This window comes from Glycine soja, chromosome 16 (genome assembly GCF_004193775.1).
Source record: "Glycine soja cultivar W05 chromosome 16, ASM419377v2, whole genome shotgun sequence".
NCBI classification, from domain to species: domain Eukaryota; kingdom Viridiplantae; phylum Streptophyta; class Magnoliopsida; order Fabales; family Fabaceae; genus Glycine; species Glycine soja.
Genome location: NC_041017.1, coordinates 36,456,518 through 36,479,148, shown reverse-complemented (window position 1 = coordinate 36,479,148; position 22,631 = coordinate 36,456,518). Strand labels below are relative to the sequence as shown.

The 22,631-nt window shown below is 30.0% G+C and overlaps 1 protein-coding gene across 1 annotated transcript; it reads left to right on the top strand.

Annotated features, from left to right (window-relative positions):
• The first annotated feature begins 15,506 nt into the window (after positions 1–15,506).
• On the top strand, positions 15,507–17,789 carry LOC114390249 (protein DETOXIFICATION 49-like). Its single transcript, XM_028350960.1, has one exon. It carries the CDS (start codon positions 15,782–15,784, stop codon positions 17,468–17,470), a length of 1,689 nt encoding a protein of 562 aa, XP_028206761.1. The 5' UTR covers positions 15,507–15,781; the 3' UTR covers positions 17,471–17,789.
• Positions 17,790–22,631: the final 4,842 nt, after the last annotated feature.

Sequence of the window (22,631 nt, the reverse complement as noted above, 5' to 3'; positions counted from 1 at the left end):
CTAAACTAATTCAATGTTCCCAGTAAAAAAAATTATTTTACCTTATCTCTATTCAGTTAAAAAAACGTAACACGTACAACTGTGTGATTTAAAAAAACTGTCATGCATTGCATCGTGCAAGGAACGCTTCGTAAAAAATAGAAGAGTTAGATGTACATTCTGTCATACATTCTTTCTAATTCATTCTTCATTGATTAAAATTTGTGTAAGTTTCACCACTTCTGCAATTATTTTTTTAATCACACTGACTAGAAACTAAACTACCAAGCCCAAAAAGAAAATAGTAACTAATTAGTATTTAACGATTATTTTTTTCTGTCATTAAATTGAGTTAGTTTTTAAAGATTAAAATTTTGGCCACTATAGATTAAAGTTTATTTATTTATTTTTATTGTTAAACAAATACTTGGGGACTGGTTTTTCCGTTGTCAAATCTAAATTTAGGGATTGATTTTTTGGTTGTTAAAAAATTAGTTTCTATTGCAATTACTAAAAAGAAAAATACTAACGAGATTCTTTTGAACACTTAATATATATACGTACAAAACTTTCAAAGAAAATTATATGTAATGATTTCGTCTCATAATTAGTCATCATAATTATTGAGATTTTTTTCCCTTTAAACCGGTCTCTAAATTTTGGATTTCTATTACTGTGAATTTTAATAAATTATATAGAGACATAGAGTACGTTAGAAACTGTTATTCAAGTTGTTTAAAAAAGATATTCAAGAGAAAGAAGTTCAATTTTTGAAGTGATTTGCAGGCCCTACCTTATGGTCTATACATATGGAAAAGAAGATAGAATAAAGTTTGTTCAATTATTAATGTTTTTTTTCCATATAAAGGTGTCAGCTGATGATATATTTTCTACAGAGTATATATCTTTTTGAATAGATTTCAGGCAACAAAAATGGTGAGTCCTGAGCCTCTCTATTTGGGTTAGTTGATGTTCATTGGTGTTGGAGTTGGACCCTCGCATATGGTGTTCTTGCTTTCCTTGTCCATCGATCGTTTCAATTCCTATTATTAATTCCATGGCCAAAGAAAGAATAATCACAAAGTGTGGATAACATGCTCCACCTCACGTAGCTCAATCTAACATGTCAAAAAACCTGGAACAGTGATGAGGTAGGGTCTGTGTTTCCCTACAACCAGTACGTGATACCATCCCAAATATTGTGATTATTCTTATACTAAAAATGTTTAACTTTTTTTATAAAAAAAAATCCAAAAGATATATTATACAGATAAATAAGGGTTGGGATCTGTCACAAGCAGTAACAAATGGCAAAACCATGACTGTGTCTCCCTTTGGATGTTTTATAGTTTTTTTTATCAATAAATATCAATAATTAATTTGATAGGTAGAATTTATAGTAAATGAAGGATATAAAAGAAAATTATTTCTTATAATTAGGACAAAAAAATATCTTTATTTGTTTTTTTTTATGTAAAAGATCAAAGAGCATTTCTTATAAAATGCAAATTTGTATTAAGGAAGGGTTTGGTAGCAAGAAATTTTTTATGCCTAGAAAATTATGAATCATATGAATAACAAGTTTCATATAAATTTTTTTATGCATGAGTTTGTATTTTTAGAAATGACTAAAAATTGTTTGAATGATTATATTTATTCTTAAAAATATTTATATGTTCTTTGACGAATAACAATGAGTGACATTTGTAATTGTTCTGAAACAAGAAGCATGCTAAATCTTATAGAATGCTAGTGTAACTATCCTTTCCTATAACAAATAAAAGCTAAAATATAATTTTGATTCCTCTTTTTTTTTTGTCAATTTATCATATTAGATGGACTTTTGTCACAATAGTCATGCTAGTAAAAAAAACTAACGTAAGGACCAATTTTATATAACATAGACACTTTAAAGAACGACCAAAACAGAATATTTTAAGCTTATAAGATTAAACTGAAACCAAAATATAAAATGAATATCAATGATTCAAATTAGTGGTTCACAATTTAGGTATCAAAACTAACACAAGATAGCTATCTATAACTATCATGCATGGCAGGGAGTAGGAAAAAACTTTAGACCAATGGATCAAAACTATGATAAAATGTGAGAAATATTTTATCAGATGGACATTTAATACGTTAATCAAAATTAATATTGTTGATGTAAAAAATTAACATAATTGTCAATTTAATATAATCAAAATGAATATTTCAAGGGATCATTGAAACTTTTTAAATTTGTATACAGAATCAAACTAAAACAAAAAAAAGAGAGACTAAGAGTGCATTTTAGCTTTATATAAAGTAAATAGTAAAGAAAAAATGTGAAAATAAAGGTTACAAATTAATTAAATAATAAAGTAACAATGTGAAAATTAAAGTGAAGTGCCGATAACTTGATGACAACATTAGGACAAAATTTGATCTGTACGTTCTTTTCTGAACTTAATGACACATCGATAGAGTCGTATAAACCTTTTCTTTCCAAGTCTCCATTCAACTCTACAGCACCAAATTAGACAAATTGGAATCTAATCTTTAAGCAAGACTCGAAATATATATATTGGTGCTAAATGAAACATGCATGGGAACACGTGTGAAAAGGTTTTTTTAGGGAAGTTTTCATACAGTTTATATATCTGTTGGACAATTTCATTTAATATCAATTGATTTTAAGATAAAATATAACATCGTATTAGAGTCTATATATACCGTCTTAGTTTTCTCCGCAGCTTCTATATCCTCAACAAAAGTTTCGGTTGCCAATTAACAAAGTGTTTTATTGACAAACTCAACGAGCTTTGCCCCACGACAGCTGGGTCCTTTCTTTCGTCTTAGTCATACTTGATTATGCCCTTTCACATCTTCTTTGTGGGGAAAACGGTTACTTGACTGACTGGTAGTTTGTCAAAATAATGTACACTTTTGTTTATATAATAATAAACACAATAAAAAACTTCGTACTCCATTGTTCAGAGGCTCTTCGCTATGCGAAGGTATGGAGGAGGGATATTGTACGCAGTCTTACCCTTGCATAAGCAAAGAGGCTGTTTCCGGATTCGAACCCATGACCAACAAGTCACCAAGGCACAACTTTACCGCTGCACCAGGGCTCGCCCTCTAAAACTTCGTACCTCATTGCTCAGAGGCTCTTCGCTATGCGAAGGTATGGGGGAGGGATATTGTACGCAGCCTTACCTTTGCATATGCAAAGAGGCTGTTTCCGGATTCGAACTCATGACCAACAAGTCACCAAGGCACAACTTTGCAATATGTAGGATAATTGAATATGTAAATTAATTAGTATGAAGTTGTTCCAGTTTAACATGTGGGTCTATATATCACTTTAGTTATTTTCCTTTAAAATTCTTTATGTTAATCCTTGATTTTGTCCAAATCAGTCAGTTTAGTGTTTTTTTTTCATATACCACCTTTGTTTTTTTTTAGAAAAAAAGGCCTAAAGTAATTGATATTCTATGAAGTTAAGTACTTGAGTTCACAAGTTTGAAAACAAAATCAAATGGGGTCGAACGGAAACTAATTTAATATAAAACTGAACTCAAGTTAAAGTAAATTAATACTTATTGACCGCAACCAAGCTAATTAAGCCAGGTTTTAATTTGACTCAATTAGTTCCCAGCTCTACGGCTCTACCTAAATATATGGAGAGCAATTTTTCATAATATTGAATATTATCTACTATTCATATGCTTTTTAACGGGTTTAGCCAATTATATTCATCTTAATTTTGACATTGTTTGTACCTTTAAGAATTCTAAATTTAGTAAAGATGGCACATGTTAATCGACTGAAGTTATTTGCCTGATCTTGGTTGTGATTTGAGAATATTTTGTGTTCCAATTATCACATTTTGATGGATCAAGTGTTACAGTGAAGGATAAAACTTGAAACTATGAGAAAAAGAGAAAGAAAAAACAACATTAATTATTATAATCAGAACACTGGGCCGGGGAACCACTGTGGAGCATCAAACATACTAGAATGCAAAAAGGAGAGATGCATGCATTGTATGGAACCATAAGTGTAACATTTTGAATTTGTCTATTGGGGTTTCTCATTTTCTAAATACTATGATAAGAGAAGGCAATAAAGGTGGAAGCTCAAGTTTCATATATTAACTATCTAAAAGTTTTTATTTTCTTTTATATATCTTGGTTTATTTTCATGTCTAACTACACTATCCCTGGTTGGAGTTGAGTGGGTTTCGATGGATCTTGTGAATTCTTGATTTGATTTATTTATTTGGTTTCTTTCATTTTTGTGTTCAATTATCCCTGTTGTTCATGCTTTCTAAAACCTGATCAATAATCTCCGATATTGAACGAGAATTTGATGTATAAATTTGCTCTATTAATAATATTTGAACCTTACAATACTTTAATTTAGACTAAAAATGGTTATTGAATACTTGCTATCAATTAAGGATTCTTGATTGTAATGTTAGTTCGTCTTTGAATTCACACAAAGAATCAGAGCCTTTAATTAAAAATAAAGATTTATTTATCTTAAAAATTAGGATTTGATTAATTAATCTAGTTACTTTGACAAACAAAGTACACAAATAATTCATATTAATCTCATTTTAGTCTCTAACATATCTTGAATAATTGAATCCAAAAGTTTTAGCCTCTTGTTTGATAATTTGTTGCTATAATAGGAAAACAAAAAACATTGTGTTGATTTTTATTACTATTATTCTTTAGTAAATCATAGATATCATTACAAATTCTGTCTATTATTCTAATTAGTAGTTGATTTTATGAATTGATAATTTGTCATCGAACTCTGAAAATACTCAATATCTCACCGTTTTTATTATTTACAATGACTTAACATAATTGTTGTAATCACATCAACTCCAGAGAATTAGAACTTCTCTGATACGAGACTTAAAAGTATTCCTCCTTTTCTTCTTTTCTTTGCCTGACACGAATTAACTTCTATCTTTTTTTTAATATTATTATTGAATTTTATTTCTCTCCTATTTTGTGAAGTGCAAAAGGTTATTTAATTTCTATTGTATGACTAAAAGGGAGAAAAACAAACTATCATTTTTTGGTTTTTCTTCCAACTCGAATAGCAAAAAAAATTGATGTTTTTTACTTTCTTTATTTTAAAAAATAATCTGATCAAAATTAAATGAGTTAGGACAAAATTAAATATTTCCAATCCTAATAAAAACATTTTCAAGATAGTAAAAATATGAAGAATTGAAAATTTTATAAATTTATACATATAATATGAGTTATATATATATATATATATATATATATATATATATATATATATTAGTATATGATATGTATATATATTTGAATTGGATTGAAATAACCTTTAAAATTAGATTCAAAAACTAATTTAATCATTTTTCTTTTTTCATTTAATTAGTTATCAGTTTATTCAAATTAATTTTAGCGATCTGCATTGAATTATATATCAGTTTATCTACACACCCACGTGAATCAAGGTTTTGGTTGGAATCCCAAAACAGCATAAACTTTGCTTTTGGTACATTGCTGCAGTGTGGATGAGAGGAATGTTATTCGTTGTAGACTGATTCCTAACACGACAATATCAGGTGGACTATTGGAATTAAATCCAAATGTGAGTCAGATTCTAAAGGGAGTAATTTTCTACCATGAAGAGTCCAAAGTTGGAGTCTCATCCAGCCATGCATGTATATATTGGTCTAAAAGATCGTTAAAATATATATGCAATATATAAATCGATGGTCAATGTTAGAAATTACAGTAATTAGTGATATATGACTACTTTAAATTATTTTCCCCGAAGAGCTACTTCTAGAAGAAAAAAATTAGTCATAACTCCCCAGGAAAAAACTGCTACATCCACAGAGTAGCCCTAGGTTATACGTTGGCTTGTGACGGCTTTTTTAGTCGTATAGAATAATTTACCTTTAGATCACCTAATTACTGTAATTTTTGTAAAATTTACCACTATAGAATAATTTATATTTCATGAGTAGGAGTTTTATAATTATGGTAATTCACTTATAATTATTATGGTAATTTATATTTTCTGATTTTTCAATTTCATTTGCATTGCACGTGCATTTTCCATTTACATTTGCATTTGATTTCCGCATTGACAAGTAGTAATCAAACTCAAGCCATAGCAACCAAGGAAGGTGGCATAGGTGATGAGCAGCGGCGGCAGATTGTCATAGATGGCGGTGGCAACAGCAAAGGAGAAGGAGAAGGCACCAAAACAACGTCGTGATAGAAGAGGATCCATCACTGGTGAAGACAAAGGATTACGAGAGCTGCACACCATTGCACGTGATGTCACTCCATGAATGGCTTGAGGTTGCCAAGTGCTTGAGAGAAGAGAAAGGGAGGTGATGAATTTTCTTAATAATTTTTAATTTTTAAAATAAAATAAAGTTAGTAATAATTTTTATTTGTGATTATTTTAAAATTAAAAAATAAACAGAACATTAATCTTTTTAACAGAAAATTTTTAAAAATACCAAATTAAAACATTTTGAAATCAACATTAAAAATTAATATATCAAAATAAATTATAATAAAATTTAATTGATTAAAAGTGACATTAAATTTTTATTTTTTTAATGCTTGGATTAAATGTTTTAATATGGTTCAGACGGTGGAATCAGGATCATGTTATGGTTGTTGCAGTTAAATGTAGTCATTGTCGTTGGCCATTGAAACCTTATTATGTGGTTGTGACAATTACTCTAACCAAGATGTATGTTGTAGTCACTTTGTGTCTGCAATTAAAAAATAACCCTAAATTAAAGATGTATTTCTTGAAAGTGGGAATTCTATGGTTTTACAACAATCAAGAAAAAAATCTTCCTCTTCGCTTCAAATGAAAGTTTAAGAAGAAAAATAATTCTTTATTATCCAAAATGCTATAAAAATAAAATACTGAAAACCAAACTTACACTAATTAGAAAACTAGCACTGTAAAAAAACATCACAAAATGTTATTTCCTACGATACAAATCAATCACCGAAAGGAAATAAAAAAAAATTATATTATTAATTCATATACTTATATTTTTGTATAATATTATTTTTTCGTTTCTCTTTATCAGGTGAATAATTTTTTTCACAGTCTTTTTTATAAGATGGGCTCAAAGAGACCCAAAAGAAAGATGCTTAAGTGGGTCAAAGATTATATAGAATGGAATTAGATATCTATAACTTATAGTTTTATTTTATTTATGCCTATAATAAATGATATTGACATTTGGATAAATATTGTCTATAGATTAATATCATCTGGGATCACATAAATGTATTCCCTTTACCTATCAGGATCAATCAATGAAAAAATCAAAATTGTTATGTTTTTTCTTAGTTTTGGTAGAATGATAAGGAGTAGTGATAGCTTAGAATATCTTGTGCCTATCACTCTTCTTTCTCTTTTTTATTTACTGCACTCTTCTTGCTCATATGTTTTATAATCTTTTTTATTGTATATTTTGAGGTATAAAAAGATAGTATAATTTCTCAAAAATGCGAATATAAACCAATTGGAATAATCTTTCACTAACTTTTTCTGCTAGTAACAAACAAATGGGAAAATTGTTTTTTCTCACAAGACAAAAAACAGCAAAGTGGCGTGAAAAATGGCTTTACTGAAGACGACGACAAAGTCAACAAAGTGGTTTGGATAGATGATAATCTTGTAAGTAATATTATCAGTAAAAGCAAACGATAAAAGCTACGTTAGAGGGAGAAAGATGTGCACGATGACAATTAGACAGAAAGTTTAAGAAATTAATGAAATCTTTGATAACATCCCTTGACCCTTCACCTATGAATTTGTGACACAAAACATGCTTCCTAAATATATATGTTTGAACCATTCCATTTTGTTATTAACTATGATCAAATCTTTCAATAAGCATATACATCATCTACGAAGAGAATTCTTGGGATATCTTTTCATTTGCATCAATTCTCTCGGGTAACACAAACGATATGACCGTCGTCGACGTCCCAAATATTTTTATGGTAAAAGATTGATCCACATATGTACCCACATGCAAAATTTAAAACCAGATCGTTGGTCGTTATTTTTTACCACTGATCTGATTTTACGCACACCTGATTTATGGCATCCAATCTGCACGTGTGACGCCAAGAAAATTAAAGTAGTCAGTGCTTGAATATAGTTTTGTCGTACTTTGAAGGATATGTAATTAATTAAGATGTGGTCCCTATGGACCCTTACGATTGTGATTTTTGTAAATCATGCCATTAATTAACTATATGATTAAAGAAGGTTTATCCCTTGTTATTTAGAAATCGATTTGCTTTTGAAAAGTGATGATGGCTTAAGTTGTTGTCGTAAAGATTCTCGTACAAATTAAAGCATGCTAACTCTTGACATACTTCTAGATTGTTTTTCTTTCACCATATATTTCTTCAAATTAAACATATATATATAGTCACAAAACTGAGGAAGAATATAATAAGTATTCTACTTCTCTTTAGTTTGAAATTAAGAGATGCTATAATTTTCTGGTATTGCTTTACCTTAGTTGGTCTTTGATCAATGAATTAATTATTATATGGCGTGGGGTTGGGTGTGCGGCGAGAGATGATGTTAATAACAAGTGGTCCACTGTATTCACAAATGGATTTATAATCACATTGTATTTTTACGATTGAACTTAATTGTAAATATGTGTTGTATAGTGTAATTAATTAATGATATGGTGTTGATTTTCACCAAATCATGATTTGAACAAAAGTTAATCAGCAAATTTATTATCATTGTTATATGATAGATCTGAATATCTATCATGTGAATAATTAAGTACTAGATTGGCAAGAAAAATCAAATTGGTCATTTTTAATGAAATTTTTCTATTATTGGTTATTTATTTTTGAGTAAATTATATGAATTCTTTCTGAAATTTACTCTTATTACACTCCATATATTTTCATGCTTTTACACTACACTATGAGTCTTTCAACAGATGGTCGGCCTAACATTTTTTATGTCAAAGAGGGAGGATTAGTGTAATAACTTACACCTAAGAGGGATAATCGATGTAACAAAAGTCCAAAAATTAGAGAATTTTTGTAAGGTTGACAAAGGAAGGGATATATCATGTGCAATAAAGATAAACCTTATGACTCCTAAGATTTGTGTGGTTGTTAGATCATAGATGTATCACTTACTAGTTTCATTCATAAAAATCGGATGCTAGGTTCCCTATCCCGTACGTATAGATCACTGTTGCTACTTGCTAGCTAGTCTTATTGATCCAACCAATACACTTTAGCAAGCAAAAAGGGGATGTGATTGATATGGTATGCTTTTACAGGTTTTAGATATACTACTTTTAAGATTAATTATCTGTTAAATATATATGGTCTGTTAGAAGTGTGTAAAGTTCTGATTAATTAATTTTATAATGAAGTGTTTTAGATTCAGCACATATAAATAGTTATAAGAAAAAAAAAATACTTACGTGGAGAATAACGGATATCAAATATGCATGCGCTTCAGCTTTCACAGAATACTAACAGTGTTAAAGTCCTCACTTAGATTGCATATGGATACATAGTCAACAACAGAATAATCAAAAAGAAGTGTGGTTTGTTGTTGAAAGACTCATTGAACCTACCCACTGTTGCATGCCCAACAAATGAATTCGCGAGACCAGTGCATCTGATCAAGATTCTCAATCATGGATTCAAATTTTCAGTTTGAAGATATTGGAGTTGATTATACGCATTTCTCACAGCTTTTGCCATTTTCAAAGTGAGAAAGTGGTTTTGTGCATTGAAACATGTTATGTAGTTATTGGACTAACTAAGCTAGTGTGCTGTGTCCGTTCAATATAGGGAATAATGTATCGTTTTCCATGCTTGATTGGTTGATTTCTTGAACGCAGCTAAATAAACTATGTAATATCAAACACACACACAGTCACGCGTATATGATAAATGTGAATAATTAACTTTATCTACATATATAATTATATATAGATAATTATATTTAAATACAAATAATCTTAAAATTTTATATTTAATTATGTGATTAATGTTTTTTCACTCGATACATCCCATTATATATCAGAAAATTGATGTATACTGTAATTAGAATCATAGATTGATAAATTTAATATTCGTTCAAAGATATTAAAAATGAAAATTTATTAAGCTTGGCATTTAGTGTGAATTAATATTTTGTCAATTATACATGGAGTATATAAAAAATACATCGTAAAGAAAGTCGTATATATATATATATATATATATATATATATATATATATATATATATATATATATATATATATATATATATATATATGCATTGGATTAATTTGGAAAAATGCATGATGCATCGAAATTTGTTTTCTTTAATTCTATCCCTGAATTTGATATCCTGCCATTGCATGCATGTCTTGCATCTTGTGCATGGTATCTTGTTTTCCTATTTTTTCTTCGGATCTAAAGCTCCTAATAACATATTCAAAAGTTGTTTTAGATTCAAATTAACTAATATATGTGGATCCACTTAATAGACAACTAATTTAGTGTTTACTTTTTCCATTCATAAAATCTGAATTCATTTTTTTTAATGAGAAACAAAATTTTATTTGAACTTATAAGGAACACTCAAACTCAATCTCAAGATTTAATTTAAGCAAAAAAAATCGAACTTTTCCTATTCAAACTAATTAACAGTCGGTCATTGTTTTCTTATTTCAATACCTTTTATGTCCCCTCCAATAGTTCATTCGTGTCTCCCTCGATCTACAACCTTTTTCCTGCTCCTTAACTTGGGTATTGTTCTTCAAACTTTGATGCTAAAGTCCCATCCAAGGTCTTCGTTTCCTCATTAATTAGGGAGTTTTCCAAATCTTCAAAAGGGGTAGCACCGAAAGCACAGTTTTCTAAATCAAATAACAAATTTTCACACAAAACAAGCTAAAAAAATAAAGAAAAAGATTTTTAAAAAAGGGAAGCATATATAAAGTGGCCTAATAACTGCCACAAAGATGGTGACACTAGAATCCATGGCAAAGTATTATCAACTAACAAAAGCGGTGTAGAAACTCAAACATTCTAGTCATTGTGAGTTTAATGAATTACATATGTAAATGATTCTTCGCCAATGTAACTTTTGGGGAAATTAATTTCTACACCTTGTGAGAGTAGTAATACGATCACTGCATTTTCCTTATTATTATATATTCTGGCTTTCTGTGGGCTCCTACCCATACTTTTTTTAACATAGGTTCGTGCATAAATCTTGCCCTACAAAAATGACAAATCCACCAATGAAGAAAAAAAGCTAATGCACCTACTGCTGTTGAACCGTGACTTATTTATGACAAATTTTATTCCGACTCATTTTATAATTAGGAGCGATAAAAATAGTATGATAGATAATGTGATAAAAAAAGATATATAAAAGAAAAAAAAATTAAAGAGTATTGTAAAAAGGGCGTAAGAACGCGCGTTAATATAATTCTTTTATCAGTCAACAATAAATTTATATTTTTGTACATTTTTTTTTTCTTTAGGACACTAGTACATTTTATGTATTTGTACATTTTATAACATTAAAGTTATATGATTCTATTTTTTTATTGTACTGCACGCATGAAAGTCGCCTTTGTTCAAAATGCATGCAGCATGTTTCTTTTTCTTATTATTGTTTTTATTTGGGATGCTAGTATTTGCTCACACTGAGGGAGCAAAGTTTGAAACTTGTTCCACGAGTGACGTGTGCAAGCTTTTGATCGAAAACTAATTTTAATTTATACACAATTTTAGGGGATTAGTTTCATACTTTTAACTCATCGTTTATAGTATTTTTTTTTTTTGTAGTACTAAATTTTATGAAGCTTGGATTAAAGAGGAAAATGTTATAATTGGAATTGAAACCAAGATTAATAAATTCACAATCATAGCTAATTTTTTTACATTTCATCATAGTTAATTAAATCAAGTACATATAAGTCATAGTTAACGAGGTTTAATTCAGTACGTGATGCAAAAGGATAGTAAACAAAATGACATTTCTGATGATTAAAATGACATTTTTTAAATTAAAAACCGTCACAGAATCCATTCACAAAATACATTTGAGATACTCAAGATTAATTGTTAGGATTACAGATATCAATGACAATTTGTGATGATTCCTATTTGAATGTTGATATTTTTTTCCAATAAATTTGTGGCATATATTAAAAACTATCACAAAGTGGATGTGGATACTACTGTATTCAATTTTTGAATTTTCTAACACTTTTTAAAAGTTCCAGAAATAACTAAACAGTATTTTAAATTTTAATTATTTCATCAGATTTTTTAATCTCTAATATTTATTAATTATTTTTATAACCAATATTATATATTTTACAATTCATTATATCACAGGTTGATTATTGTACTCAAAACAAATACTATATAATCTACTATAGTTTCATTCTTAACATTTGATTAATGGACAATTAAACGAAAGAAATCAAATTTAACAATGAGTTTTTTTCAATGATTAATCAATAAAAAAAAAGATAAGAATTTTCTCAACCAAACGTTATCTCATCAAATTTAACAATTAAATGTAAAAGTTTACAATTACATATACAGTTGATGATTTCCAGAAAATATTTTACAATTGCTATGAACTATTCTCTGAACAACGAAGAAGTGGAGATCTAGATGTGTGACTATCAGATCTTTCAGAATATTTCATTGGCATCAGAGCTGGATCATTGTATGCATTGGCCATCTTGTTATAAAATTCATATATTATTCTCATTTTAATTTGGTCTGCGATGTCATTCTTGGTCGAATACTGCATATGGAAAGATATTTATTTCATAAGAACAAAAAAGAGGAAATAACAGAGCAAAAACTCAATAAGAGACATAAAAAGATATTCATCACCCATAATTATACAAATTTCAATAAATTTTTAACCTAATGTATTGATAAGAGGGTCTTACTAACACTCTTGCAGTCACAATCTACACCTTATAATGGCAAGATGTCAAGTAGCATTTCGGCTCCAAATGCCTCAAGATTTTCGTCATTAATGGTAGAACCATGCCATTCTCTATTTACCTCATCATGTATACCACAAATCCGGTTGAATTCCTAAACCTAACAGACAATGATGTTATAAGCAAAAAGTTCCAATGTTATATCAGTTTGCTCGCTCACAATTCAATTCTTTTTTATCCTTGAGCTAAAATAATTTAACCTTTTCTCAATGTATATTAACCAAAGTTCTTTTTCAGCTTGAATATCCAAGTTTAATTTATTTTTACCTATAGTTGCACAAGACATAGAAAATAACTAGATGTCGCAGATACTATAATATATATATATATATATTATAATACTTAGAATTACTCTTATCTCTTTTCTCAACTTCATTGTTTATATATATTTTTGTTTTAATATTTTTTTATCAACATATTGGTTTTAGTGATGATGGTCAACAAAATAATTTCTGACAGACAAAGATACATTCACCAAAATAGACTAAAAAGAACCGAATTAAAAATAAGAAGAAAAAAAAGATCAAGGATTAAACTCAGATTTTTGAATAAAGATAAATTAAATAAGGTCCTGCCAAAAAATGTAACTGGTCCCTGTTATTCTAAATCAAGAGAATTAAAAAAATATATTTTCATTTATCCCTGCTACCTTGGTTAACCTTTGATTCAGCAGTCACTCACACTTAACTGCTAATGAGAATTATTAATTATACAGCACTTCTTTGGGAAGAGGTAAAAAAAATTTAAATGTGACTAAATTTTAAATTAAAAAATAATCTCATATTCAATCTAAAAAATGGAGGCTTCTAAAGATACATCAAAATCTCACCAAATTAATAAGAGCCAAAAAGCCTTAATTGAAGCAGTTAAAAATAAAAATTATACAAAACTTATACATAGCTTTTTTTACAATTAAAAAAGAAAAAAGTGTGAAATAAAATGAGTAATATGATAAACATAGAATATATATTCTAAAAAAAAGATTAAAAAAATATTCTGTAGATAATATAATTCAATAATTAATTAATTATGTGGAGACAAAGCTTGGAGAGTGTTGGAGACAAGACTTAAGAGGGTTGGTTGGGGATTAATCTCGTGGGAAGTACAAAACAAGAAAACACAGTGGTATCCCTTGATGCCTCAAACTGCTTAGTATAGAACTATCTCTTAAGTGACTTTGTCCCAACCTGCCCAGCTATGAAGCAGACAACTATGGGTTGGCATTAATTAAAAAATATATATATATATTAACAAATCCAAAATGCTTATACACAATTCCTTATATATCAAGATCATAAACATGGATGAACTCCATTGGGCTCTTTGGCTTTTGCTTAGTTCCTTGTATGTTATGTCCAAGGATATATCCTCTGTCTGGATGTAATCTTGGCCCTTAATAGTCCAGAAACTCTCTGAATCTATTCTACTGTGTCTCTTTTGGATGATTCTATCTCTTTCTGTCTTTTAGTCTCAGCTCAAGTTGGAATGATCTATTTATACTTCAATTAGGCCTCCAAAGAACCAAAACACACACAAATTTTTAACCTGTAAATCTTACTCTTCAAATTCCAAAGTGGATAGTGCAATACAATTGTATATATTTTCAGGCCGGACGATGTTGGACGCTTTAGCCCATCCAAAAGGGAAAAAAAATTATATATAGTTTTACGCAACATTCTAAATAGTTGAAATATATATATTGCTTAATTATAATCCAACTTTATATATATCTTTATAGAGTTGTTTACATTATTTAAGAGTGGTTTATTATTTTAGTATATTTCCCTTTAAAATAATATATTTTATTCTCAATTATTTGCTTTTAATTACAATTTTAAATATTTTTAATTATTTAAATAAATTATGGACATAAACACTGTTTATTTTAATTTATATTTAAGAAACACAACTTGAATTAAAAGATATGTAATGTATGTCATGCTTTCTAATTTAATTATCATGTACGGTTATGTAATGTTATATTTCTAAAGACTTCTTAATCAAGTGACAGGAAGCTTGATTTGGCATAATTAATAAAGTCTTGTAAAGAGAAGAAATAGATGTCACTACAACTTTATCCCTTTGTACTTAACTTGAGCTAATTGAGTGGAATGTAATTTGTGAAAAGATTAATTTTCATATATTGATAGTATAATTTTTTATATAATTAATTAAAAATAACTTTAAATACTATTTTTAAAGTAATTATTAAAAAAAAAATTATATAATTAAATAAAAAAAATATTTTCGAATTCAAACTCACTCGTGACTAAACTAGTCAAAAAGAATAACTTTATCATCACCATCGCAACTTATGATTAGATAATAGTAGTAGTATTAGAAAAACACTACTATCAACCCATATTTTAATTAAATTCACTTTTAAATACCAAAAGTTAAAAAAAAAAAAATAGAATCCCTACCTACCAGGTGAAAAACTAATCTCCTTGTACTCTTTTTCATACTCATGAAACTCAAGATTAAACTCACATGATAAATCAATGTGAAGCCTTCCTCTTGGACTAAGGTACAAATTCAAAGTCTATATTGTTCTGTTTCTCCCACCGAAAAAAATAAAATAAAAGGGAAAAGACCTCCAACTCTAACACCTATATAAAACCCCACACACAACCCCTTCTTCTCAATCCTCACATCTTTCTCTCTCTCTCTCTCTCTGTTTCAAGTCTATTCAAAACAATACCATTTTTTTCCCCTCCACACGGACACAAAGTAGCTACAACACACCATGTGTCATCCAACTCTTGACGTCACTTGCAATTGCCAATGCTGCAGCACTTCGCCTCCTGATTGCCCAATTTCAATCACTAACCCTTTGATCTCCAAACCCCAAAACACCACCACACCACCACCACCACCTCATCAACATAACAACACAACAACAAAAACAAAAACACCACCACCATCAACAACAGCAACAAAAACAACAACAGCACCAAAACCCCATCATGTCCCTGAAGCCATCAAAGAAGTGTTTTCAATATCCAAAATTGTCATCCCAATGATCCTCACTGGCCTCCTCCTCTACTGCCGCTCCATGATCTCCATGCTCTTCCTTGGCCATCTTGGTGAGCTTGCTTTAGCTGGTGGCTCTCTAGCTATTGGCTTTGCAAACATCACTGGCTATTCAATTCTCTCAGGCCTAGCTGTGGGAATGGAACCAATTTGTGGCCAAGCCTTTGGTGCCAAAAGATTCACCCTCCTTGGCCTCTGCTTACAAAGAACCATTCTCCTTCTTCTATTCACTTCCCTCCCCATATCACTCCTTTGGCTCTACATGAAGCAAATTCTCCTCCTTTGTGGCCAGGATGTGGCCATAGCCACACAAGCCCAATCATATCTTGTTTACTCCATTCCTGACCTCATAGCACAATCCTTCCTACACCCTTTGAGAATTTACCTCAGAACCCAATCCATTACTCTCCCTCTCACTCTTTGTGCAAGTTTTTCTATTCTCCTTCACATACCCATCAACTATTTCCTTGTGGCTCACCTCAAGCTTGGAATCAAAGGGGTTGCTCTTGGTGGGGTGTTGACAAACTTCAACCTTGTGGCTTCCTTGATTCTTTACATAGTCTTCTCTGGCACTCACAAGAAAACATGGGGTGGTTTCTCCTTTGAGTGCTTCACACAGTGGAAGTCTCTTCTCAATTTGGCCATTCCAAGCTGTGTTTCGGTGTGCTTGGAGTGGTGGTGGTATGAGATCATGATTTTGTTGTGTGGTTTGTTGGTGAACCCCAAGGCTACTGTGGCTTCAATGGGGATTCTCATTCAAACCACTTCTTTGCTTTACATTTTCCCTTCTTCATTGAGCTTCAGTGTGTCAACAAGAGTTGGCAACAAGCTTGGTGCACAAAAGCCCTCAAAGGCAAGGCTTTCTGCCATTGTGGGGTTGTCTTGCAGCTTCATGTCAGGTGTCTTGGCATTGGTTTTTGCTCTCATGGTTAGGAACACATGGGCTAGCATGTTCACAAAGGACAAGGATATTATAACTTTGACATCTATGGTGTTACCTATAATTGGTCTTTGTGAGCTTGGGAATTGCCCTCAAACAACAGGGTGTGGGGTGCTGAGAGGCACAGCAAGGCCTAAAGTTGGTGCTAACATCAACTTGGGATGCTTCTATCTTGTGGGAATGCCTGTGTCCATTTGGCTGGCCTTTTTCACTGGCTATGACTTTCAAGGGCTCTGGCTTGGCCTTCTTGCAGCTCAAGGGTCTTGCGCAGTGACCATGTTGGTGGTTCTTTGTAGAACTGATTGGGAATTCGAGGCTCAAAGAGCCAAGAAACTCACAGGAATGGGAGGAGCAGCTTCTGGTGTTGATCAGAGCCGTGAGGTTGATCCAGAGAAGCCACTCAAACATGAAAGCAATGAAGATTCTTTGCTGCTCGCTGACTCAGATGAAAATGAACAGTGATTGGTTTAAAATTCATCAACTTCCTTAAAGAGAAAAACAAAAACTGAAGAGAAGAGGATAAGATGTTTCGTAAATTTGTCTTTAACTGTATAGGGCAGTAGGGTAGAGACAGAGGATAGCATTTTTATTTTATGATTTTTAGATAACATTAGATGCAGTTCCTTAAGTGTTTTTTTTTTTGTTATTTTCAAATTAAAATTAGAGTTTTATCTCGGTAATTTGCATAATACAAGTTTACATAGGAAAAAAAATAGTATAAGTTACCCATGTGAAACTTCAATTTTGATTTTAAAAAATAATACTAAAAGCACGTAAGTAACTGCTGCACCTAAGTTTTGTCCTTAAGAAAAATTCACTGGGGTATATGCCTCTCCTCTAAGGACTTCTGCTATTTCCAGTAAAATTCAATTACATCTTGCAGGGCATTGAATGTCATTGGAAGTAGGAAAATGGGGTGTCCAGGAGGAGTAACCATTATTTCTGTAACGTACTCTTTTTTTGTTCAGCTTTGCACAGAAGAAGAGAATAGGCCCTCATTTCATGATTTATGCTTATTACTATTGACTTGTCTGTTCCTCTCTTTTTTCTACCTCAATACATTCACCTTTTGTCCTCTCTCTCTTCTTCTCTTCCTTTGTTCATGTTCTCTAAAAGAAGTCATTATATAAGCTACAACAAGCTTTAGAGAATCTGCCTACTCTATTTGGAGTTGTATTTTGGCAAATTATATGATCAATAGAAAATGGAAAAGAGAAATATCTATATGAGAAAAAGAATTAAAGTAAAACCAGAATTATTCTGAAGCTTAAGAATTTCTTAATATATTGAAATTTAACATTGACTTGAGAATTAGGAGCTTCTATTTATGTATAGCAGCCAGCCTGACACTTATTTTGGGAACGAATTGCACGTTGTTGTAACTTTAATGTATCAGTGGATATAAAATAATGCGTTTTCTTCTCACCCCACATAAATTGAAGCAAAGGCTTAGCTAGCTGTATTTGGTTCCTTGTTACTAAACTAAGATCTTCGGTCCTATCATTGCACTGCCATGGCACTTCAACCTATGCCTAATTGACAACATTATTATATGTAAGAGATTTAGTCAAAGAAATTAATTATCAAGAGTTATTTTTAGAATTTGATTAGGCAATAGTATATTTAAAGAAGTCCCTTTTAGCTGTTTCTAAGTGACAATCAGTTTTTATTTTGTTTTTTGGGATTGCATAGATAGAGACTGGAGTTGGTTTCACTATCAAGTATTAATTTCATGATCCTCACACCTTGAAAACTTGCTACTCTGTTAATTCAACTTTTCCCTCTCCTTCTACTTATACTTATACATGGGACAAAATAAAATAAAAGAAAAAGTACACCTCTCCCCGTTGGCATTGTACTAGGAAAGATCTCAACTATCAAATATTGTTTGCTTAAAATAAGATGGGGATCGTAACAAACGTGGAGTCACTAGCAATTCAGATCACAAGATCAATCACTCATGGGGCAGAGTTTGACCAATTGATATAATGCGGAGTTTCTATTTGTTCAAGGACCACATTAAATGGATATGTGGAAATCTATGTTTTAATGTTCAAGTGGTGGAAATTTGTCGTGGAGTTAGCAAGTACAAGGTAATCTCACTCAGTGTGAAGATTGTAGTATTTTGGAGTATAAAAAATGTTTAGAACTTGAATTTCAAGTCAAACTCACTCACGGGTAGGACAACAATTTAAGGCATAAAATTGGGGTGTCATTGCCCAACGCCGGCAACTAAGTGGTCTTACTTTGTTTCCTCTCCTACTTTTATGGTTCTTGTGCCTTTTGTCTGAATTTAAACTTTTTCTTTTTAATCTAAAATATCCTCAAGCCAAGAATTATAAGTTAATTTATCGAAACATTAAAATCTTTATAAAAGTTGACCTCTCTCAATAAACGTTCTTCTATACACTTATCTAAAAACTGAATACCTAAATATGTTTAATAAGCATGATTATCTGCGAATTATATCATAATAATTAGTGAATTTGTGCTTTGTGGCACTGATCATGACCCTGTCCAAAACTTTTGGTGGACATGATGTTGTGGCCTTTTACTATTAAATAAAATAAGATGCAACAAAAAATAAAAACCATTAGTTAGGCACAAAATGGGATGGGTACTTTTTTGTGCATATAAGCAGAGGAATTTATGCACATTCATATTTTCAAAGTAAAAGAGCACTGCAAGTTGCAGATCAAGTTGCACATTGATTTAATGGGGGTAACAGATTCTTATGAAGAGTCACCAGTAAGACATTTTTATTTGGGGGGGGAGGGGGGGACAAAATCTTCACACCCTCTTTGCTTAGCTTTGTTGCTTTCATTATTAATTGATAGCAATAATAATAAAGATGACACTATTTTTGTTGGAAATCAACGTAGAGTCTGGGAAATGGGGAATCAAATTTCCTCCTTTTTTAAAAAAAATTTACTCTTTATTTTATTTTATTAAAAGGGGATGAAGTTGATAGAAATATTGGATAGCTTATTCTACCACGATTCCTCAAAATTCCTTTTCTAAGGAGCTTATGTTAAAGGACAAGTATATACTTTTACAATAAATTGACTTGTTTTGGTTTTGATCACTTGGCTTTGATTCTTCAAATTTTTTAATGTTCCATGACAAAAAAAAAATGTATTCGGATAAATTTCTTTTCAATTTTATTTACGAATTGGCTGGTGACAAAGGTTATTGGACCAACAGTTTGTGACAAATTCAAGTGCACGTACGGTTTTATTATAACTTGGTTTGTTTAAGTCAAATTTTTTAAATTGTTTTAGTGCTTGCATTGTTCTAGCATCAAAAAACAGCACCACTCATTTTATCATAATTTTAGCAAGCAAGATAACATAAACAAGGTTGTGAAGTAGGCATTTTACGAGATAAAACTATACAAAAATTAAGAAAAGGATCAAACTTCAAAACTTGAAACCAGGGGATTATTTGAAGGATGTTCTAAAAGTCAACGAGCATTTAAGGATGATTAAGAAACATTTTAGAGAATATTATTTGATTAATTAAGTTTATTTGAGTTAATATAAACTATTTGCGTGTAAAATATTTATTAAGATGGAAAAGATTCCTTTAAAATGAACTTATCTTTGTGTGCCTGCTGAAAGATAGAAATTCATATATATCACCAGAGTTCTTAATTCCAAATGACAGCTCCTCTAACCTTTCATATAATCTTGCCTAAATGACTACGATTAAACATGATGTACATCACCAACAATTAATTAAGAAAATTCAATATATTTACTTTCAAACATTAAAATTTTATTCAATCAAATCCAATAGTATTATTCAAAAATTAAGGAAATATTAAAAAATATCTCATAGAAATTATATAAAAAACATTTTTGAAAAGAAAATCAGGTTGAAAATCTGTTCTTGTGTAAATATTCTTTAAAATTGAAGACCTTTTCATGGAGATGTTATCTCTTTTTAAAAAATTTATTTAGAAAATTGATAGTTATATATTTACTTTTTCTTTTATCTCACTTTTGCTTCATTTTTTCTTTATCTCTTCTCTTCTTCTCTTTATTCTATTTCATCATTTATCACATCTGTCACTTTTTTCTTTTTATCTTTTCTCTTTTTCTTTCTATCTCTCTTTTATCTACCTCCTTTCACCCCAAAGGGTGGATGTTAATAAGGACTCATTTATACATTATCCATAAATTTGTTTATTAAAAAAAAACTCTGTTCAGGTGTTATTTTTTTTATTCATTGTTCAGGTGTTATCTGATTAGACTCTGCACACATAGTATAATGGTGTGCAAGCAGTTAACGGGAAACAGAAAAGCCCGAGAATGAAATGTCATGCATTTAAAAAAGAGCAATGCTGTTGATAGAAGTCAATCATCAGGTGTCATCTGATTAGATTTCCATCATTAAACTTTTTTTTTTTCTGTTTAGAATTTGGTATGTCGAAAAAAATGAAAAAAAAATGTGGTTGACTTTTAATTATGGTCAACTGATTTATTTGCATGTTATATAGAATATTTATACTGGGATTGTGCTTTATAGATTCTTTATAAATTGCAATGATTAAGAAATACATAATACTTAGTCTTTTTATATGTAAATACTTTTTTTTTTTTTTTTAATCACTGTGTAACTAATGTAAGGATATTTCCCCTCTGAGTAACATATAAAGTACTAGTATTTCTTATCTGTGAACCTTTTATATATAAAAAGATCAATGTCTATAAGATGTATGATCTGGCAAATTCATACGCATCTTAATAATTTTTCTATAAATACTAAATTTTATATAATAATATAACTCAAATATTTAACTTTTGGCAAAGTTATACGCATCTTTGATAATTTACATATTAGAAATACTAAAACTTATTAATCTAATCGCTAAATTATGTAATAATATATATCATATATTATTATTTATTCTAAGTTCTAGATAACATAGATATTTAACTTGTATGAAGTATTAATTAGTTGTATAATTATTTGAAATTATATAGACTCAATCTATCACAGGCAAATTTTAATGTAATGGTTAAATATTCACTAGGTCGATCTAGTGGTGGAGTATTTGAATAATATATATATGATATATCATAAATTTTTACTTCGATATGATTAATGAACACAAAAAAAAAAGTGTAATTGTTGAATTAATAAATTTTAACATTAAGAAAAATAGAAGTTTGTTAAGGTAACACTGAGAGTTAATGTCACATCATATCATATATGTGTAGAGGTGTTAATACTAATGATAAATGTTATCCCTATTATGTATGTCAGTATGTGTGTGTTGAGGTGGTAATAGATGGGCAGATATGGTAGGTACTAATTCTCATTCTCATTTACACATTAAAAAATATTTCTAAATTAATATTTGTGATAAGATAATTAACCATATGAAATTATTTCACGCTGTATGACTATTTAACTTAAATCAAAATAAATGTTCATATAAATTTTTTTGGTAGGTACTAATTCTCATTCTCCGTCTTTTGAAGATTTGCTTTAGCGACTTCACTCAAATAGCCCGCTAGGAACCTTCAAGAAAAATAAAATTCAGTTGGACAGTTTATAATTTTTTTCAAATTACTTTAACTTAATTAAAACTTGTTTTACAATTGCAGTCCATATT